Source organism: Centruroides sculpturatus, unplaced genomic scaffold (assembly GCF_000671375.1).
Source record: "Centruroides sculpturatus isolate CEXI.00-Female unplaced genomic scaffold, Cexi_2.0 scaffold240, whole genome shotgun sequence".
NCBI lineage: Eukaryota > Metazoa > Arthropoda > Arachnida > Scorpiones > Buthidae > Centruroides > Centruroides sculpturatus.
The window spans coordinates 565,775-585,908 of NW_019384461.1; the positions used below are offsets into that span (position 1 = coordinate 565,775).

Here is a 20,134-nt window from a genome sequence, read left to right on the forward strand (position 1 = left end):
GCAATTTTTATGAATGAATGTTGTTATTAGTTACAGATTTATTTTTATTATTGAAATTAGACTGAAAGAAATTCATTGATATTGAATTTTGATAAAATAATTTTGATTAAATATTTCTTAATATTATTTGTTGTTGTTAGTGATGATGACAGGCCTCAGAACATATCACTATTCTCACTATTTTTAAATTAGTTACTTTTTCTCAACTATTTCAGTGATATATCACTATTTCTCACTTTTTCTGCCATTATGGGCACAAAAACACCAAGCTGTTACATGTTAATTCATTAATTAATGTTTAAATACTTAAATTGCTATGCCCATAATGTTTTTCTCTTGTTGCATGTTGAAAACTTCATGTTATTAAAGGACTTTTGAGGTCTTAAAAATGTTAGTTAAGCAATAAATTTGAGAATGCACAGTCTAGCATTGACAAAAAATTTTTTAAAGTACAGTATTTTAATTCCTTCTGAGCCCATCACAATTAACCTTTACACCTTCAATTTGACGGCAGGTGTTAATAAACCAGTCTAAAAATGAAAACCAAGTGCAAAAAACGGTAACCATAATTTAAAATGACACCATTTATCATTTTTTAATTTTTGTTTTAATAATTATGATCATGTAATAAAATTAGTGATTAAATTTTTTTTAAGTTTGTTACATTCATATATATATATATATATGCAAATTTCCTCCTACAACTTCAGTTGTTGTTCGGGATACAGTTAAGGTTTTAACAAAGTTCGAGCAAATACATAATTAGCAAAAAATAGTTGAAATAAAGTGATTAAACAAAAATTATTACAAATATCGTAAATAACAGTTCAGAAATGCACATATAGAGATATTTTTTGGAGGGGGAAATGGTAATGCATGAAGGACATACAGACAGACATAATCTATATATATATAGATTATGTCTGTCTGTATGTCCTTCATGCATTACCATTTCCCCCTCCAAAAAATATCTCTATATGTGCATTTCTGAACTGTTATTTACGATATTTGTAATAATTTTTGTTTAATCACTTTATTTCAACTATTTTTTGCTAATTATGTATTTGCTCGAACTTTGTTAAAACCTTAACTGTATCCCGAACAACAACTGAAGTTGTAGGAGGAAATTTGCCTATTTTACCGATCTAGGGATCCTCCTTTTCCAAATTTTAATATCAACTCAAAATAATTTAAAAAGACAAATTACAATAAAATGGTTTATTATCCAACTATCAGAAATTTCACAACATGCCAAGGAAGAGAGGAAGGAGCAATTAAATAATTAAAATTGTAAATGATTAAAAAATATATATAAAAGTGGGGAATTATCGCACTTCTGACAATCACTGCAAGTGTGTGGGCTAGATTTGGAGAATCCATGCTTCTCACATGGACAACTGTATGTGGCCAGCTCACGCGTCGGAAAACCTTCTGATTTATTCATGTACGCACCAGAAGGAAAAACAAAAAATATCGTGTATCCACAAGCATTCCAATAAATAAATAGAATTGAAACAACACTTTGAAATGTTTTCCCAATGAAAATGAATAATAATAATATAATAAGTTTCAATAAAAATGATAAAATGTAAATTGAATTTTATTATAACGAGTTTGCTTGAATTTTGTTTCTTCTGAGATTGCAGCAATGCACTACGGGTAAGCTAGTATATTATAAAATTTGGAAAGTTTATTAAGGGACAATTTAATAAATTTATAGCTTTGTAACAGATTATAGGATTCATTGATGAATAATAAATAAAACAGTATTTTACTTTCCCAGCTTGTTATGTATATAACACAGGAAAATATTTAAATCATGCCAAATTTTATCCTCCAAGCTCTGTTTTGAGACCACCTGAATCCAAAAAGGGAAAAAATTCAAGTGTGTTGGTGTCTATTTTGTTTAATATCTCAGGATGGGGAAATGATTAAGAAATGAAATTTAGTGTGGTAGCTTGTGTATAAAGAGCATTGATGCTATTAAATTTTGGTGGTTATAGATCAAGGAGTGGAAAGATAGAAAGGGGTCACGTGTCATAACTCAAGTGGAGTCAGACTTCATGAAGATTTTACTTGTTGTTAGCATTTATAATTTTATATAAAATTTGTCTCTACCCTCAAAATTAAACTATTTGCAGTTTTGTAATTATTAATAATATAAAAGTTGTTTTTTTAACAAAATTTTGTAACAGATGGTACCACAAACTAATTTTAAATTTGTTCTATTACTTCATGTTTTTGTCGGAAAATTTATGCATTTCGTTTCTGGATTTTTATTTTAATGAAATGTCTTCTTTTAAATTTTAATAATTCTGTGACTCTGAAAACTTTTTTCTAATTAATAATTTTAACTAATTAAAAATTTTAATTTTCAAAATTTAAAAACATATAACTCATTAGAAAGAACAGTAAATATACAGGCAATTTTTCTCTCAATTTTTTTAAAGAGAAACATGCTATATATCCTCTAATAGATGCCTCCTTTGTTTTATTACCGAACTGGTTGACCGACCTGGTGCTTATTAGCCTAGGGTTACGTTCTACGAAAAATAAAGAAATCAAATATACAAAATATCAAAATATACAGATATAGCAAAGGATAATTTAATAAATTAATGACCCCTTTTGCTAATTTTGGTTAATCGACTCTGATAGGACACACACAAAAATGAAACCAGAAATTTATGAGTTTCAGTTTCACCAGAGATTGACATCTATTCAAGTCTCTGCATTTATGCAAACATGAGAAGAGGGAAAAACATGTAAAAACGAACTTTTCGGACCAAAATTTGCAATTGCAATACTTGCAGAAGCGAGAGAAAAATTTCCCATGCAAACACATGAGAAATGCACACAAACATCTAGACCCTGTGTGAGCATTAGTTTTAAATTATACCACTTCAGCAAAATTACAAATTATGATTGCATTATTCGTAATTACTATTAGTTAATAATGATAAAAATAAGTTATAGTTTTTTTAAAAAAAAAGAAAATGTTCTCAAACTAAATTATAACATCAAATGAAAAAACCCATAAACATAAAATAACTTTAAATAATTTGGACTCAACTCCTTACAAATAATGTATATTATCATAGCCAACTAATTTTATTTTTCACTGTTTACTCACTTTTTCCTTGCTGGGAGTTATTATTCTCACCTATTTTGAAATCATTTTCTCTTCTGAGGCCTGTGATGGTGATATAGGGAAAACACTTTATTTGTTTCTGAGAATTCAGATTAAAAAGTTTCTTTTTGACTTACGATGGGGATGGGGGTAACTCTCCATTGTAAGTCAAGAAGAATTACATTCTGAAAGAAACTAATTGAAAATATCACAAGTCAAAATAAAGATTAAAAAAAAATAAGCTATATGTAAGGTTATACAGTATGTAAAATTACCTATTGTACAGTATATAATATGAGTTTGGGCTATCATTGAATGCACTAGCACCAAACTCAGGAGCATTTTGCAGACATAATGGGTATACTGTAAAACACAATAAGATATAAGATTTATGCGATATGCTTCTTGTCTAGTCTTGTGTACAAATATACGAGCGCTAAGACGGCTTTTCTTTTTCACTAGACTTATTACACCATCAATGAAACGGAAAACAAACTTTAGAAAGACATTTTATTTATTTGAGAATGCATTTCGGATAATTATATTCCTTTTCAACTCTTGTGTTACAACTATACAGGGAAAATTAGCATAACGTGTACAAGTTAGTAAAAAATTTACTATAATGTTACAAAATTGTAAAAGAACTTACATGAGACTTACATGGACTATGAGAAATGCAGGAATTGTGACATTAGAAAAAAATATGGATGGTGATTATTGCTTAACAGGTATAAGCTACAATAATGATTAAATTGGAAAAGATTTACAAAAGGGGAACAATTAACATAGATGTAAAAAATTTTTTGAACTTACAGCAAACATGACGGCCTGGTACATAGGATTGGAAAAAACATCCCACTAATCATGACACAATGTTGAGTTAACAGAAACAGAAAGGAGGAAACAGAAACAGATTGTTTTAGTTTACAGTAGAGTTTCATAGGATGGGGTATTCCATAAATTGTAAGTGGGAGAGGATGCATTAGGAAGGCATCACCTTGAGGAGGGGGAGAGAGAGAGTGGGTGGGGTGGACATAAGGGAAAGGGGATCGAAAAAACAGGTGTTTTGAGGGGTTAGGGAATTGTAGAAGAGTGGAGGAGGAAGGGAAAGTGAGACATATGGTTGCTCTGCTGGGTGCCGTATTTTAACACATTAATTATGCCCTATTGACACCCCCTTCTGGGTTTCTTTTGGGCAAGTATGGATACCAAGTTTCATGTAGTTTTTGACCAATATTATTATTCACTACACTGTCTTTGTTTTTAAGGATCTCAAGATGATCCTTGATATTATTCACTACACTGTCTTTGTTTTTAAGGATCTCAAGATGATTCTTGAGATCCTTAAAAACAAAGACAGTGTAGTGAATAATAATATTGGTCAAAAGCTACATGAAACTTGGTATCCATACTTGCCCAAAAGAAACCCAGAAGGGGGTGTCAATAGTGCTTAATTAATGTGTTAAAATACGGCACCCAGCAGGGGAACCATATGTCTCACTTTCCCTTCCTCCTCCACTCTTCTACAATTCCCTAACTCCTCAAAACACCTGTTTTTTCGATCCCCCTTCCCTTATGACCACCCCACCCACTCTCTTTCTCCCCCTCCTCAAGGTGATGCCTTCCTAATGCATCCTCTCCCACTTATAATTTATGGACCACCCCATCCTATGAAACTCTACTGTAAACTAAAACAATCCGTTTCCGTTCCCTCCTTTCTGTTTCTGTTAACTCAACATTGTGTCATGATTAGTGGGATGTTTTTTCCAATCCTATGTACCAGGCCGTCATGTTTGCTGTAAGTTCAAAAAATTTTTTACATCTATGTTAATTGTTCCCCTTTTGTAAATCTTTTCCAATTTAATCATTATTGTAGCTTATACCTGTTAAGCAATAATCACCATCCATATTTTTTCTAATGTCACAACTCCTGCATTTCTCATAGTCCATGTAAGTCTCATGTAAGCTCTTTTACAATTTTGTAACATTATAGTAAATTTTTTACTAACTTGTACACGTTATGCTAATTTTCCCTGTATAGTTGTAACACAAGAGTTGAAAAGGAATATAATTATCCGAAATGCATTCTCAAATAAATAAAATGTCTTTCTAAAGTTTGTTTTCCGTTTCATTGATGGTGTAATAAGTCTAGTGAAAAAGAAAAGCCGTCCTAGCGCTTGTAAAGATATAAGATGATATATATCTTATATAAGATGATATATATTCTTGAGACTTATATATATATATATATATAAGTCTCAAGAAAGATCATTAATGCATCAGTAGAACAGCTTGAGTTCAAATTCTGTTTTCCTGTGCTTCTGTGCTTCCACTTCACTTGCATTGGCCATTGTATTTGTGAGATATCATGTTAATTAAAACATTATAAGTTGAGCAGTGTCTGTACACCATTATATGGATAGATCTAATGGTTAAATCATACAGATATATTATCTCTATAATTTACTAATTATTCTTGTTTTTATTGATTTTTTTTTAATTCCTTTTATTTGGTCATTATTAAAATGTATTAGATATTGTTTTTTATTTTATTTACTTTTTAATCAAAATATTTATCCTTAATTTTTTTTAATCTAAAATGATAGGAAATTTCATACTTTACCTTAAAGTATTATATAATTGTTTTAAATAAGTAATTTTTTATGTTATATGAAATGAAATATTTTATATATATTCATATATAAATGCATTTTTCAGGAGTTTTTTGCTCATATGTATAGACTTCATTCTATGAATAGATTGCTACATTTAGAAAGTGTAAGTATGTTGTTTTATATTTTTAAATAGTATATATTAATATTAAATATAATTATTATTGAATGACTATATTTTAATGTATATTGAAATGACAAGCAAAGTGAAATATAGATGAAAAAGATTACTGTTAAATATCAAAGTAAATTTTTTAAATTATAATTTATAATTGGGAATGTTGTCATTTATATATTGATCTGTTTTAAGCTATAGTATCTCAAAAAAGAGAGTGAAAGTTTAAATAAATTTAATTTATAACAAAAGGAAAGAATTAATTTACAAAATTTATGAATAATATATACAGGGTGTGTATAATTAAACTGACAGTACTTGGAAAATTGTGGAGGGTGATATAGTGGAATTGGATGAATGTCTTAATGAGGTCACAGGTATTATGTGCAAATAAAAAAAATTGATTTGTTTTTTGACCAATAGTTTGCAGCACTGCACAAAAAGTTATAGAAAACATGTTAAAAAGCAAACCAGTCAATCATTCTGTAAATGTAGTTGTTAGGAAATTAACATTATGCCATAGAGGTTTTGATTTCAAATAACAAAACATGTAAATTCAGCACAAATTTTCAGCCATTTACATGTTTTGTCTGGCATTCAACATATAAAATTTGACATCTACACATAGACTGCTAAAAATGGGCATCTCCAGAAGCTTTACTGAAATGTTTATACCAGAATGGCTGTAGTACTCCATGTACTTTGTATGATTATTGTCACATGGAGAATATCAGAAAAGGACCTCTTTCCATATATGGACAGAAAAATATGATGCAGAAATTTGAGGTAACGGGAAAGTTATCTATGATGCCCCATCTTGTAGACACTAGAGTAGACAGTTTGTTACTCAAGCTAATGTGGAATTTATTGTGATTGATGTTGTAGAGGCCCAGGCACAATCTGAGCTATTCAGTCAGTGCCCAGCAGGTAGCCTGCAATTTGCAACTTACAGGGGCAACTGTTAGAAAAATTCTAAAATGTATGCTGAAATGGTATCTGTACAAGATTTAGAGACTGCAATAGTTACAATCATATGACTCAGAAAAATGCTACAACTTTGCTTTGTAAGTTTTAGTGAGGATTCAGCTAGGTAATAATGTGGTCTCAGACATCTTATGGACCAATGAAGCTCACTTTACCATACATGGAGCTGTGAATACATAGAACTGCCAGATATGGGGACCTGCAAATCCACTTGCTGTATACCAAATTCCCTTGCACTTGGATTATATTACTGCATGGTGTGGGTTCATCACAACTTCATAATCAGAACCTTTTTTCATTGAAGAGATAATACCACAAGGCCCCATGCATTGACACCAAATAGAGAATGCTACATGGATCATCTTCAGAACAACATGATCCCAGCTTTGCAAGAGAGAAACTATGACTCATGCAAGATGGGGCATCACTTCATATTTCAAATTGCATGGACAGTGATGCAATTGCTATGCACCAAATTTGGGAAAAATAGAGTGATTTCACAAAATTTTCCAACTGCTTGGCCATCCCATTATTAAGATCTTAATCCTTGTGACTTCTTGTTATGGGGTTATTTGAAAAGTTGAGTTTATAAAGGGCAGTGTTGCAGATCTTGCTGAACTGAAAAGAAGAATTAGTCAGCATGTTTCAATTATCTCACAAGATATGCTTAAAGCAACTGTGAGCTGTACCATTTTATGTTTTCAGCATCTATTGCATGTAAATGGCTCACACATATTGCTCTTCAATATGTGTTTTACATGTATCAACACTATTTGGTGGCACAAAATTTAACTATTGTTTTTTATTCATGCATCTCCTTCCCTGTTATTTCATTAAGACATTCACAAAGTCCTGCCACAATCCATTTACCAGATTACCCTCCACAATGTTACAAGCCTTGTCAGTTTAATTATACTTGCCCTGTACAGTAGAAATTCAATTATCCAAGTTAATGGGGATTGACGCAACCTTGGATAAAATGAATGACATAGCCATTTTGGATTAAAAATTACAAATATAGATTTATATGGTAGCACTTTTAAGCCTCTTTATATCTTATGAATTTAATTATATATAAGAACAACAATTTTTACATCATTTATTATAAAGCTAATAAGTACAGATAGTTCTAAGAATAAAAATGTATATTATTGTAGATTACATTTTAATATAAATGATTTGTTTCATATTGAAATTAAATGATAAAATTTAATAAACAAATCATTTTGGAATACATGTTAGCATTTAAACTTTCTTTTACAAATTACAGTGTAAGAAAAATAATTTATATTTTTATAGGTTTGTTGCATGTAATCCACAATTTTGGTTAATTGGGGGCTTGTCAAAATAACAAAATGATGAAAATATAAGCCGTTATGATATACAGTAGAGCGTCATTAATTCAGATACACAGATACAGTAAATTCTATATATATATATATATTGAATTTATTTGCTTTTTGAATTTAGACTATTATTTCTTTATTAGCACTAAATGTGGTATTTCTGTCAATAAAATGTCTACTAGTATTAAAAAAATATGTTTATTTATTTATTTAAAATGTTTTTTTGTCTGCTAATGAAGAAATAAGTCTGAATTCAAAATCAGTTTTTTCTTTCAAAAAGTAATTATAAAATATTTATAATTTTGGCATTAAAAATTTTCTTTCATATAACAGTTCAAGCTTTTTGCAGTACAAATATATAATGTTATCATTTAAGCTATACAATTTATAGTTTACTAGATTTTTTTATTGTTTTCCAATAAATAATAGAAAACAATTTAATGAAAATAATTTAAAGCATTATTAATACAAAAACAAATGTAATATTTATTTAAAAAATTGATGATAATGAATAGTTTAGAAAGAAAAATAAAATGATTATTATATTGTTAATTTTATCATTATTTTTTACATCCATTAATATTGCATATTTCAGTGTCTTATAACATATATCTTAATAGATATATAACATAATGTATACAGTATATCATATAAACTATTCATTTAAAGTAAATATGATATCATATATCATAGTCAGATTTATAAATTGAAACTTGTAGTGATAAGTTCATTATTGTTTAATAATAATGTTAGACAAAATTAATTTATAGTCAGATTTAAATATCTTTAATGATAAATCTTTTACTTTTTATTATTACAGGTTCCAATCAAATTTAGTTCATTGGATCCAAGATATGTATTCCTGTTAGATACTGGGCCTAATATACATATTTGGTATGGTAAAAGTTCAAAGAATACACTAAAATCTAAAGCAAGGTAATTAAATATAAATACATATCTAAAGAAATAATAGTGATTTTTGCCAGTTTTATAAATTGAAATATATGCTACATTAATTATTTTTTTAATTTTATGAATATTATTTTTATGCTTCATCTGAAATTTCCAAATTATCCTGATTTGAATTAATAGACTAAGAGTAATAAGGTTGAAATTTAATATCTTATTATTAAATTTAATATCTTAATATCTTGTTTGTTTATTTTATTTGAGTTATTAAATCAGTTGCAATTCGTTTAATAACTTTTGAATTAATTTTTATTTGATAACAATTACAATATTTTTCTTGTTTTAATATATATTTCAAATGATTAAATCATGAATTGTATTTAAAATAAATATTTATTTACTAAACCTTATTTTTTATACTATTACATTTAAAAATTCTTGTCTTTAATTAAATTTTAATTATGAGTATTTAAATCAGCAATGAATTTTTAATAATAATAAATTATAGTGGACAATCAATCAAAAAGTTTACTCTTGAGAAGTAGAGCAGTTAAGACTCACAGTGTCTTAAAACTCATTTTGTGATGCTGTGACCTGATAGGAATTGATGTATGATAAGTACGCCTAAGTCTAATTTTAAATCATTATTGTTTAAATTAAATATTGTTATAACTGGAAAAGCATTTGTGTACAAAACAAAGATTTTTTGTAATAAAAGAAGAAAAGACTAAAAACTAAAAATTAAGGTAATGACTCAGATTATTTTCATATGTGTATTTATGTAAAAATATCTTCAATCATGTGTGTCTATGATAAAGGTTTGTATTTACAAACTTGTTGATAAGTGATAGGCTGTAAGGTCAGTGTACAACAAAGAGAGTTGTTATAAATAAATTATTTAGGAGAGAGTTTAAGATATTTTAGTATGCCTGGAAGTGAGTCCTATGCATTCTGATTTTGCAACAACTGTATGAATAGAATCTAATCTCAGTCATGATAAAAATATTCTGAAACTGAATTGTTTTTATTCAATTTCAAAATTAATCAAATTTAATCAAATTTCAATTTTATAATGATGAGTATTTATTTATTTATAATTTCATGTTATTCCTTGAGCCTATAGTAAATTGTTCAAGGTTTGTTTTTCTTGTGACATTTGGCAGAGTAGTAACAAACAAGGCTACCAAATCTGAGTCAAGGCATTACTAAATTCTTCTCATAAGTAAACTTTCTGTTTGACCATTTAGTATAATAATTAAAATTTATAAAAAAGCAAAATATTATTAATACTGTATAATTATTCATCTAATAATTTTGTTTATTTGATCATTTTATTCTGTCTGATTTTTTTTGCATTTAAGCTGTATTAGAAATTAATTATAATGTATGGATAACAGATTATAAAATTTACTTTCATTGTCTTTAGATTGATTTCAGGTTCGAATCTATTCTGGCCTTGGATTTTAATGATTATTAGATTTCAATAGAGATAAGCTAAAACTATTAATATGGAATGGTACATAAAAAAGTAACAAACAAATTCTTGTATTCCAGTTTAGCTTGAGTGCACCATACAAAGCTATAATTAATATAATGTTTTCAATGTTTCAAAAACATTTAAAATCAGCTAATAAAATATAAATTTTTCATAGAATTCAATTACACAAGTTCCATAAAATTTAATGAAGCCCATTTAAATTATAATGTAACTTAAATGTTTAATTACATGTGTCTTTTGGTTTGTGCTTCAATGAATACTTCCAAAATTAAACGCCATTTTAATACATTATTAATTTATCTTATACCAGATGAGCAAATAAAACTAGAAGTCATGAAAAGTAGTGTGAGTTGTTGGCAATATTATGAATGAGACTTGATACTGTGGACAAGTAGTGTAGCAACAAACACATCCAAGTTTACACTTTTTACCAAGACTGACTCTGAACAACACAAATACTTCATTTTCATAACACTACTTATATATATATATATATATTATATTATATTTCACTGGAATTACTGGATATAATTGAGTGATTTTATGAATTATCATATTAATTTTGTTAATTAGTGATAGAGGATCTTGCCATTTTATATTAAATTTAATAATTATTTAATTCTGATTTAATTTTATATGTTGGGAAGAAGTTATCATCTCAAATCATGATTTGAATCATGCACCTCCTGCAAACTGGATTAAGTATATTATTGATTACATCATTTGCCACTTCCAATCATATACAGGTATCCCTCATAACATGATAGGTATGTTCTGAAAAAGTGCTGTTATGCAAATCTGTGCTATATGAAATAAAGGACTAATGCAAAACATAGGGTTGCATTCAAAAGCTAGCAAAAGTATAGTATTTTTTTTGTTACTAAGAGAAATATGTTTATTAAAGCAATCAATAACTTATTTTCAATAAATAATTAACTAAAAATTATAGTTAAAAAAGTATTGTATCACATGTAAATATTAATTTTAGTTAAATGAGAGCATTTTCTTTTTATAATATGTCGTCATCATCTGAGCTTTTTGTTGATCTTGATCAGAAATATTAGTAACATTTTCATATTTTTTATTTTTATGGATGACAAAATAAAAATATGTTGTTGAAAATTTGTTCTAGTGGGTTGCATTTGTTCAATTGAGTACTGAGTGACTTTTCCAGAATTTGCATTCAAATACTGAATTGTTTGAGTACTAAGATACTGCTGTATTTTGTTCATTTTACAAATGATTGCTTACCTACAGTTAAAAAAAGTTTAATAACACTTACCTAAAAATGTTTAAATAAACTTTACTAAATACGAAGATTAATCTATGAAAAGAAAAAGCAGTGACAGTCTTAAGGGCTAAAGTCTGAAAGTAATGATGATGACACCTAGTTGACAGGAAAGTTAGTGCAAGTTTTTTCTTCTTTGTCCTATTAGTTTTCATTAAAGTAAACCTGATGAAAAGCACAAAATAATTTGAAAATTTCAATATTCTAAAATTGATGGGCAAATTTGAGAGAATGTGTGTGCTTACTTGAATTTAAAAAACAAATAACAAAGTTTATACTTAAAATTTGTGAAATTTTGTACAGAGGATTTCCAAACTCATGTTAGGGTGAAACCGGAAGTCGTGTTTCATGGGAGATATCACCAATTTTCAAATTGTGTTGTAGAAATACCATGTTGAACAAGGGATACCTGTATATATTTTATGACCTATAAATTGTATCAGCATGTATCTTTTTAGCTTTCTCGCAAATAATTGCTTCTGATACGCTGTCTCCAGCACACTGTTTTTCAGTTATCCAAAACAAAAGCAATTTCTCAACATGATCTAATGTCTTCAATCTCTGTTTAGAAATTGATTTAACCACTTTCACAACGTTAGCAGATTTAATAATGTCTTTATTTTTCACGATTGTCGATATTGTCGTTCTCAGAATACAGTATGCAACAGTTAAAATCTCGAACATGCATGCCACCTTCATATTCCTCAACAATTTCTTTTATCAGTTCCATTGTGATCCTAGTCATTTTTTTTAGTTTTCTGTTGCTTTTCATTTGTCTTTTTGCAATTCATGATTAATAAAAATAATAAAATTTTACTTACAAATTAAAATCAGAAGAAATTTAACAAAGTTATGAACCGTTGCACTGCGAACGTCTAGTCTGGTCTAGTATGCCAATAGTGCTACTTGTTCATAGATGGTGCATATGATTGAATTAAGTCGTATACTGAACAAAAGTCGTATACTGAGCAAAATTTGTTTTGTCCAAACAGGACATATTCTGAATTGGACATATTCTAAAGCAGACACATACCGAGGTACCACTGTATTGAAATTGTGTCAAATTTGACTCTCCAAGTTTTTTGTTTTTTTTTTTGCAAGTAATATGTTTGGAGACCTCCCAAACCCCCAAAAAAGTCAATAAAAGAGGAAAAATTCACACATGTGAGTGTGTTGGTGTCTAATTTGTTTAATTTCTTTATTTTCTGTTCTGAGATATTAAACAATATCTCAGAATGGGTAAAGTTTAAGAAATGAAATGTGGCTCTGTAGTTTGCGTATAAAGAGGCATTAATACTATTAAATTTTGGTTCTTAATTAAAGGTCGACAGGGTGAAGACATAAAAGGGGTCATATGTCTTAATAAATATTTTACTCATTATTAGTGTTCAAAATAAAAAAAAAATAAATAAAACTTGTCTCTACCCTGAAAGTAAGCTTTTTGTCATTTTATAATAGTACAGTAAAACCTGTTAAGATGTTCTCACCTAAGATGTTAGAATGTGTATGGGAACACAATTTAGTTCAACTACTTCGATGCTTAATAACTAACTCCTGTGTTAAACCATCTGACTCTGATTTAAAAACCACAGAAATTATTAGTCTTCAAACAGGGTGAACAAAATCATGCCCCCCCACACAGTCTAACATCTACACATATAGAAAAAAATCTCGAATCTTTTGCATATTTCGAAATTTCAAGGTGTCCTGAATCAAAAAATGTAAAAATTTGGAAGGGGTCATTTTTTGACCAAGCGCTACACTTTTCCTCTGTTATATATAACAGCTGGAAAAGTAAAAATTATTGAATACATATTTATATATTGACTTTGTCATTACTTAGAGGAGTCTTTTAGCTTTGGAATAAAAAGTTTCTACATTCTATCTTTATTAGAACTCTATTTATTGAATCTTTTATTCTGAGATTACATGATGACATCAGAATTTTTGGGTCTCTGTTTGTAACAAGTCCTCCTTTGGTCGGAGTTGGAGTCAGATGGTAAAATAGAGTAGGAGTCGGTAGATTTTTTCACAGCCCTGTTTTGAACTTAATCATCATCCAGCAATATTCTACAATTGAATTGTAATTTTCTTTCCCTGATTGTCTAGCATAGGAATTTACATGTTAAATCAAACTGGTTTAACTTGAATGAGTTTTGATACAGTATTTTCTTAAACTCTCTAGAATTTTAATTTAAATAAAATAATTAATGTTCATTTATTAAATAAACTAATCAGAAATTTTCTATAAAGCATGGGAATCACATATGACAAAATAAGCATCATGTTGTGTGGTGGGCAGGGGTGGTGGGTTCCAGACAGCATGTGACTTACTACCATTTGAGCTTGCTTTTTTTTGAACATTTTTTTATATTTACTTGCTGATGTATTTCTCTGATTTGTTGACTTAATAAATAAATGGATTTTTAATAAATTAACTTTACAAAAACAATTATAGTCCAATTCGATATAAAAATTTTAATCTTTGCAACAAAATGTAATAATCATAGACTGGTATGTTTATGATAAAAAATAAAAAACAGATCAATTCTAGTTGTAAAATATCACTTTAAAATATCACAAATTTAAAAAAAATTATTACTCAATACTTAGGAGAGAATGGATCCAACTATTCTGGAGAGCATTTCTCAATAGTTCATTTAACCATTTGGATAAGTGTTTTCGAGTTTCTTGATAACACAGAGGTTTACATTGACATAACAATTCTATGTAATAAGACTCTCAGAAAACTCACAGGGATAGTTTGAGTCACTGATAAACCAATACACAAAATCTTGATTTTTTTGTTTTTGTTTTTTCTTTTTAGCTGAACCTCCATAACTCAAAGCTTTTTAACTCAAAGTTCGAAATTTTTTCCTGACCAATGCAAGTTAACAAGTTCCAGTGTACTGTATTCCATTTAACTGCTGATTTATATTTTTCTTTATTAGTCTGGTTCTAATTTGAAATGAATGTTAATGATTTTTGTTTCGTATCTGGTTTATTATAATGTAATAATCAAATAAAAAAATTAACAGCAAAGTTTAAATATTTATTTATTATTGATATTTCAAAAAACTGAACTTCTGATGCATTGCTATAATTTAAATCCTCACATTTTTTTATTACTATTTCTTTCACATGGTTGTAATAATTCTGCATAAAGTGCAAAAATCATAAGATCAATTTATTATTATTTCTTCTCAACAGACTTCTAGCTGAAAAGATAAATAAAAATGAAAGAAAGAATCAATCTAGTATATCTACTTCAGTACAAGGTCAGGAATCAATAGAATTTTGGAATGAATTAGGTCTTAAAGAGCCACCAAATCTTCCTCCTGAAGAACATGTTCCTGATGACTTTGTTCCATTTGCTCCAAGGTTGTATCAAGTTAAACTGGGAATGGGATATTTGGAATTACCACAAAGTATGTATATTTAATAGTTATAATTTAAATAAAGAATATATAATTGTTTTATTTATTTAGAAGAAAATACATATGTAATGTAATGAACTGGAAGAAATAATAATCTTCCTAACATTACATAACAATAGAATCTGAATAAAAATGAACGTAGAATAAAAATTTTAAACGTTATAACAATAACAATGTTACATTAAATATAGAAGTACATAAATTTACATAAATTTTGAATAATAAAATATTATGTTTAGTATATTATAATTTTATTAATAAAATTAATATAGAAAATTATATAAATCCAGATTGTCTATTTATAAAGTAACTAAATGAATGTATAATTTTTATAAATACCCTTATTAACTTATTTTAGTTATCTTTAGTATTTGAAATTTAAGTTTTCTTTTTCAAATGTATTTAATCTCAGCTATGTCTGTAAAGTTAGTTTTCTCATGTGATCACTAAGTGATCTGTCTCTTGACTAAACTTTACCATAGTGTCTCTAGTAAGCAGATGAGCATATTAAAAGATGACCAAAAACAATTTTTGTTGTGAGAAAAATGAAGTTAATAATAATAAATATTTAAAAAAAATTAATAATAATATAAGAGTGAATTTTTGTACATTATGCAACTTGTTGCTGGATTTTTTTAATATGACAACTTGATATTTTACTTAAGAATCATCTGAATTACAGTAATTATATCAAGTAAAAATATTAATTTTATAATTATAGAATCAAATATATAGAATGTAATGTAATTCTTTTCAGTTGAACTTCGACAAAACAGATTACTGTCTACATTTCTTGATACAAAACATGTGTATATTCTTGATTGTCATACAGATGTATATGTATGGTAAGTCTAAAATTTCTGTGTTTAATTTTGAGAATAATAGATACTTTAATTAATTCAAAAATTTTTTATTCACTTTATTTTAGTGTATTTATATTTAATTTTGTTTTTTTTTAATAGAACAGTAATTATTATTAGATAAAATAAATTGGAATTCAGTTTTAGAATTCAAATTGTTTTATTTGGAAAACAAACAAAATAATTAATTAATTAATTATAAAATGTAAAAGAATTAATTAATTAAATTTATTATATTGGTTATAAATTTATATTTTTAATAATAATAATAATAATAATAATAATAATAAGGAAAACAATTGAATGTTTTTAATATCCTTTCAGGTTAGGTCAAAAATCAACACGATTAGTGAGGGCAGCAGCATTAAAGTTATCACAAGAATTGTGTAGTATGATTCAAAGACCAGAACATGCTGTAGTAACAAGAGTTCTTGAAGGGTATTTACTTTTAAAATTTATAATTAAAATTAATTTTACTTATAAACAAGTAACTGAACAAATTTTAACTTTTTTTTTAAACTTCAAATAGTTTTTGAAGTTTTCAATTAAAGCTATTGTATACATTAAAAATTGTATACAAAAATGTGTACATGTAAAATTAAAGCTATTATATTCTATTGTATACAATAGAATATAATATCTTTAATTTTTTAAACATATCCTTTTATATTGAGATAAGTTTAACTTACATTTTTGTAGTATCACAAGTTTATGATATTAATACAGCATCAATAAAATTAATTAAACTTTGAATGAATAAAATGGAAAATCTATATATATAACCCATTCAACAGGTGTCCGTCCTTCCTTCCGTCCGTCCGTCCCGTAACCGTTTGATAATCGACACTAGAGGCGCCCCTATCGTGTGTCATATTTCAAACATTCAAATTAAATTAACAATTTTAATTATTATTTAAATTAACAATATAAATTATTATTATTCATTTGGCCAATAAATTATTATTTGGTCAATATAACAATATAAATAATTCAGTATATTTGTAATAGGAATTTATTATTGTCACGGAATGCCTGTAATGTTCACTAGGGGGCGAATAACGAAAAACCGGATAGATTTGAACCGCTACGATAAAACGATAAGTGAAATAGTTAAGCTAATATTTTAATATAATAATAGAAACCTTTCATGGCACGACCAAAGAAATACGCCACTGTGGGGGAACGTAAAGCTGCCACTGCTGCGAGACAAAGGGAGAGACGTGCGCAGGAAACATTACAGAGAATAGCACAATCAACACGTGGAGGCTTGCAGAATGAAACTCATGAGCTCAGATCTGCAATGTTGCACAGGCAGGCAGAAGCAAAACGACACAGAAGACAAAATGTCACAACAAGGCAAATTGATTCCAAATAATTATACTTTTTTTACCAACAATGTTGTGTATACAGAAGTTTTATGATGGGATAAATGATGGAATACAGAACACAGCTAAAGAATATCTTCAGTCTGTAATACAGAAATACTATTTGCTGTGTATTGATCTGTTAACATTACTTTTTAACATGAACATTTGTATATATTTATACTTGATTTTTTAATCATATTAATTCTATTTATTTGAACAATTTTGAGTAAAGAATAGATTCACTTTCTCATGTACAAATACTGTTGGCTGTTTGTGTATTGATATTTTAAGTTTAGTTTCTAAGATGAAGAATTGTATACATTTATATATATTAACTGCATCAAACTTTTAAACATTAAGCGCACACAACTTTCATATATTAAGTGCATTAAACATGCCTCAGGAATTTGTAATGCTGCTGGAACGCCCACTAGGGGGCGTCCCGGGCTACTAGTATTTAAGGAAATAATAACTATTTTATAGCTAATTCCTGTAACAAAAATAAATAATCATACTTGGGTGATAAGACACTACTGGTAATATTGTTCTATATTACATATTTGTCATAATTGCTGTTTTTCTCTTTTTTTCTTTTACTTTTTTCAATATAAAGCCATAAACAGTTACAGTTAAGTATTAATTTCATTTGTCTCAATTTTGACATTTCAATTTATGAGAAATTTTGGGAACAAGGTACACTTGTTTATCAGTGTTATACTGTATACATAATTATAAATTAAGTAAAAGTAAGATGTCTGCTATCTTGACCAAGTGTTTATGGATAGCACTTCACAAAGTCTGGTCCCCAGGTGTACCACTCTCTTTTGCATTGTTATTTAAGTACAGGATCATAGGAAGCCCATGAGGAGGTAAGGATGAGTGGCTTTGACCAAATTGGGTACATCTTGCTTCACTAAAATTCTCTTCATTTAACATAGATTGCAATTTTGATGGAATATCAATTCTACCAAGGTACAAATGGATTGCAATGACTTACAATGCCGTAAGGCATTTTGAACACGTAATTGATGCAAATGGATTGCACATTGAACAAATGTTGTGAATAAAAACCTTTTGCTTGTTTCCATTTTGTGTTTCTTGTTCTTCATGTGTCATTTTTTCACCTAGTGGTAAAAATTCAAACTAAATATTTTTTTTGCATTTTCCTTTTCCCCATGGTCCATATAACATGTATACCGAGTTTCATCAAAATACGTCCACGAGAATGGGCTCTAGACAGGTCTGAGTAGTGCAACTTTAATTATAACCACTTTTGCTGTATTTTGTATTAGGGATAGAAAATCCCAATCACCCTTGGGTTTTATTACCGTGGGCTCTCCAGACCAAACTAAACCAGATCAGACTTGACCTAGGAAGGTATGGATGTCATCTCCATAAACATAATTACAAAAGTAATTCAAACTGTGAATTTTAAGAAATTCAAACAATGAACACATTTATATGCCCTCTCCACAAAACTTTTGAACTATGAAATTCATCAGCTATCCAACCAGCCTCCAAGTGCTTGAAGAGCTGACCATTAATCTGAGAAATATCTCTCTCTCCATATATATAGTGTGTATACATATAATTACAAATTTATATTTTCAAAACACTTTATTTAAAAAAGTCCAAAAGTGATATTTGTTTAGTAGATAAATTTTGCAAGCTTTTCAATGCAAGAAGCTATGTTATATTGCATTTTTCTCTTTTTCTTGAAACAATGATAATATGCATATTTGTTTCAAGACAGTTTAAGGCTTTATTATGCTTCATTAATTTCTTCTTTATCTTTTTTTTTCTTTACCATCATCATTTGAATATTATCAATGATTTTCTGATTCACAAAAAGTTAGAAGTGATGAACAAGACTTTGTCACTGTCAAAAATTTACATTTTTTTAGCATCTATAAAAAAAATTAGAATTGGTTTGAAGCCGAACATTGACATATGTTGCTGATGGCTAAGAATAGATTGGAATGGATGGGAATAACAATTTCATGGGTTGATTCAGAGTGGAAGATGCTTAATTCCATGTATAGTGAACAATAATAATTTATAAAGAATCTTCAAATACCGGATTAATATAAAAATAACCACTTAATAAAACCAATAACCGGTATTAAATAATCGTAAAATGAACTGCGAACGTTTTCGGTTCCTTCCCTAGGACCTTTCTCAAGCAGCGATTCGTCTTTAGAATAAATATGAACGAAGACCAGTAAATAGCGATATTCGAAAAATTATTCTTCCGAACAACATTTCAAAAGTCAAAATTCAACGTTAACATGAATCACGTGCATTCCCGAATTCCGTAAATAAATTCAATAAAAAATAAAAAATGTTTGGTTTAAAAATTCCTATGCACGATGTTTACACCCTATTTATGAAATGTATTATTAATGCGAATCTTCTTTCTGTAGTAGGGCCTGCCATGCAAGGGATAGGGTAATTTCATCCCTCGAGTTAATAGGTTCAGACGTGTTGTATGCCTTGCAGATCTCCATTTGTTCCAACCATTTGATGTG

The 20,134-nt window shown here is 28.1% G+C and overlaps 1 protein-coding gene across 1 annotated transcript in view; it reads left to right on the top strand.

The window, feature by feature from the left end:
• LOC111620856 (protein flightless-1-like) overlaps positions 1–20,134 on the top strand; it is a 96,007-nt gene that overhangs the window by 58,475 nt on the left and 17,398 nt on the right. Inside the window, exons 17-21 of the mRNA XM_023362856.1 lie at positions 5,849–5,908; positions 9,068–9,183; positions 15,153–15,370; positions 16,137–16,224; positions 16,564–16,677. Of these exons, the coding sequence (XP_023218624.1) occupies positions 5,849–5,908; positions 9,068–9,183; positions 15,153–15,370; positions 16,137–16,224; positions 16,564–16,677 (596 nt within the window). The remainder of the gene's footprint in view (positions 1–5,848; positions 5,909–9,067; positions 9,184–15,152; positions 15,371–16,136; positions 16,225–16,563; positions 16,678–20,134) is intronic.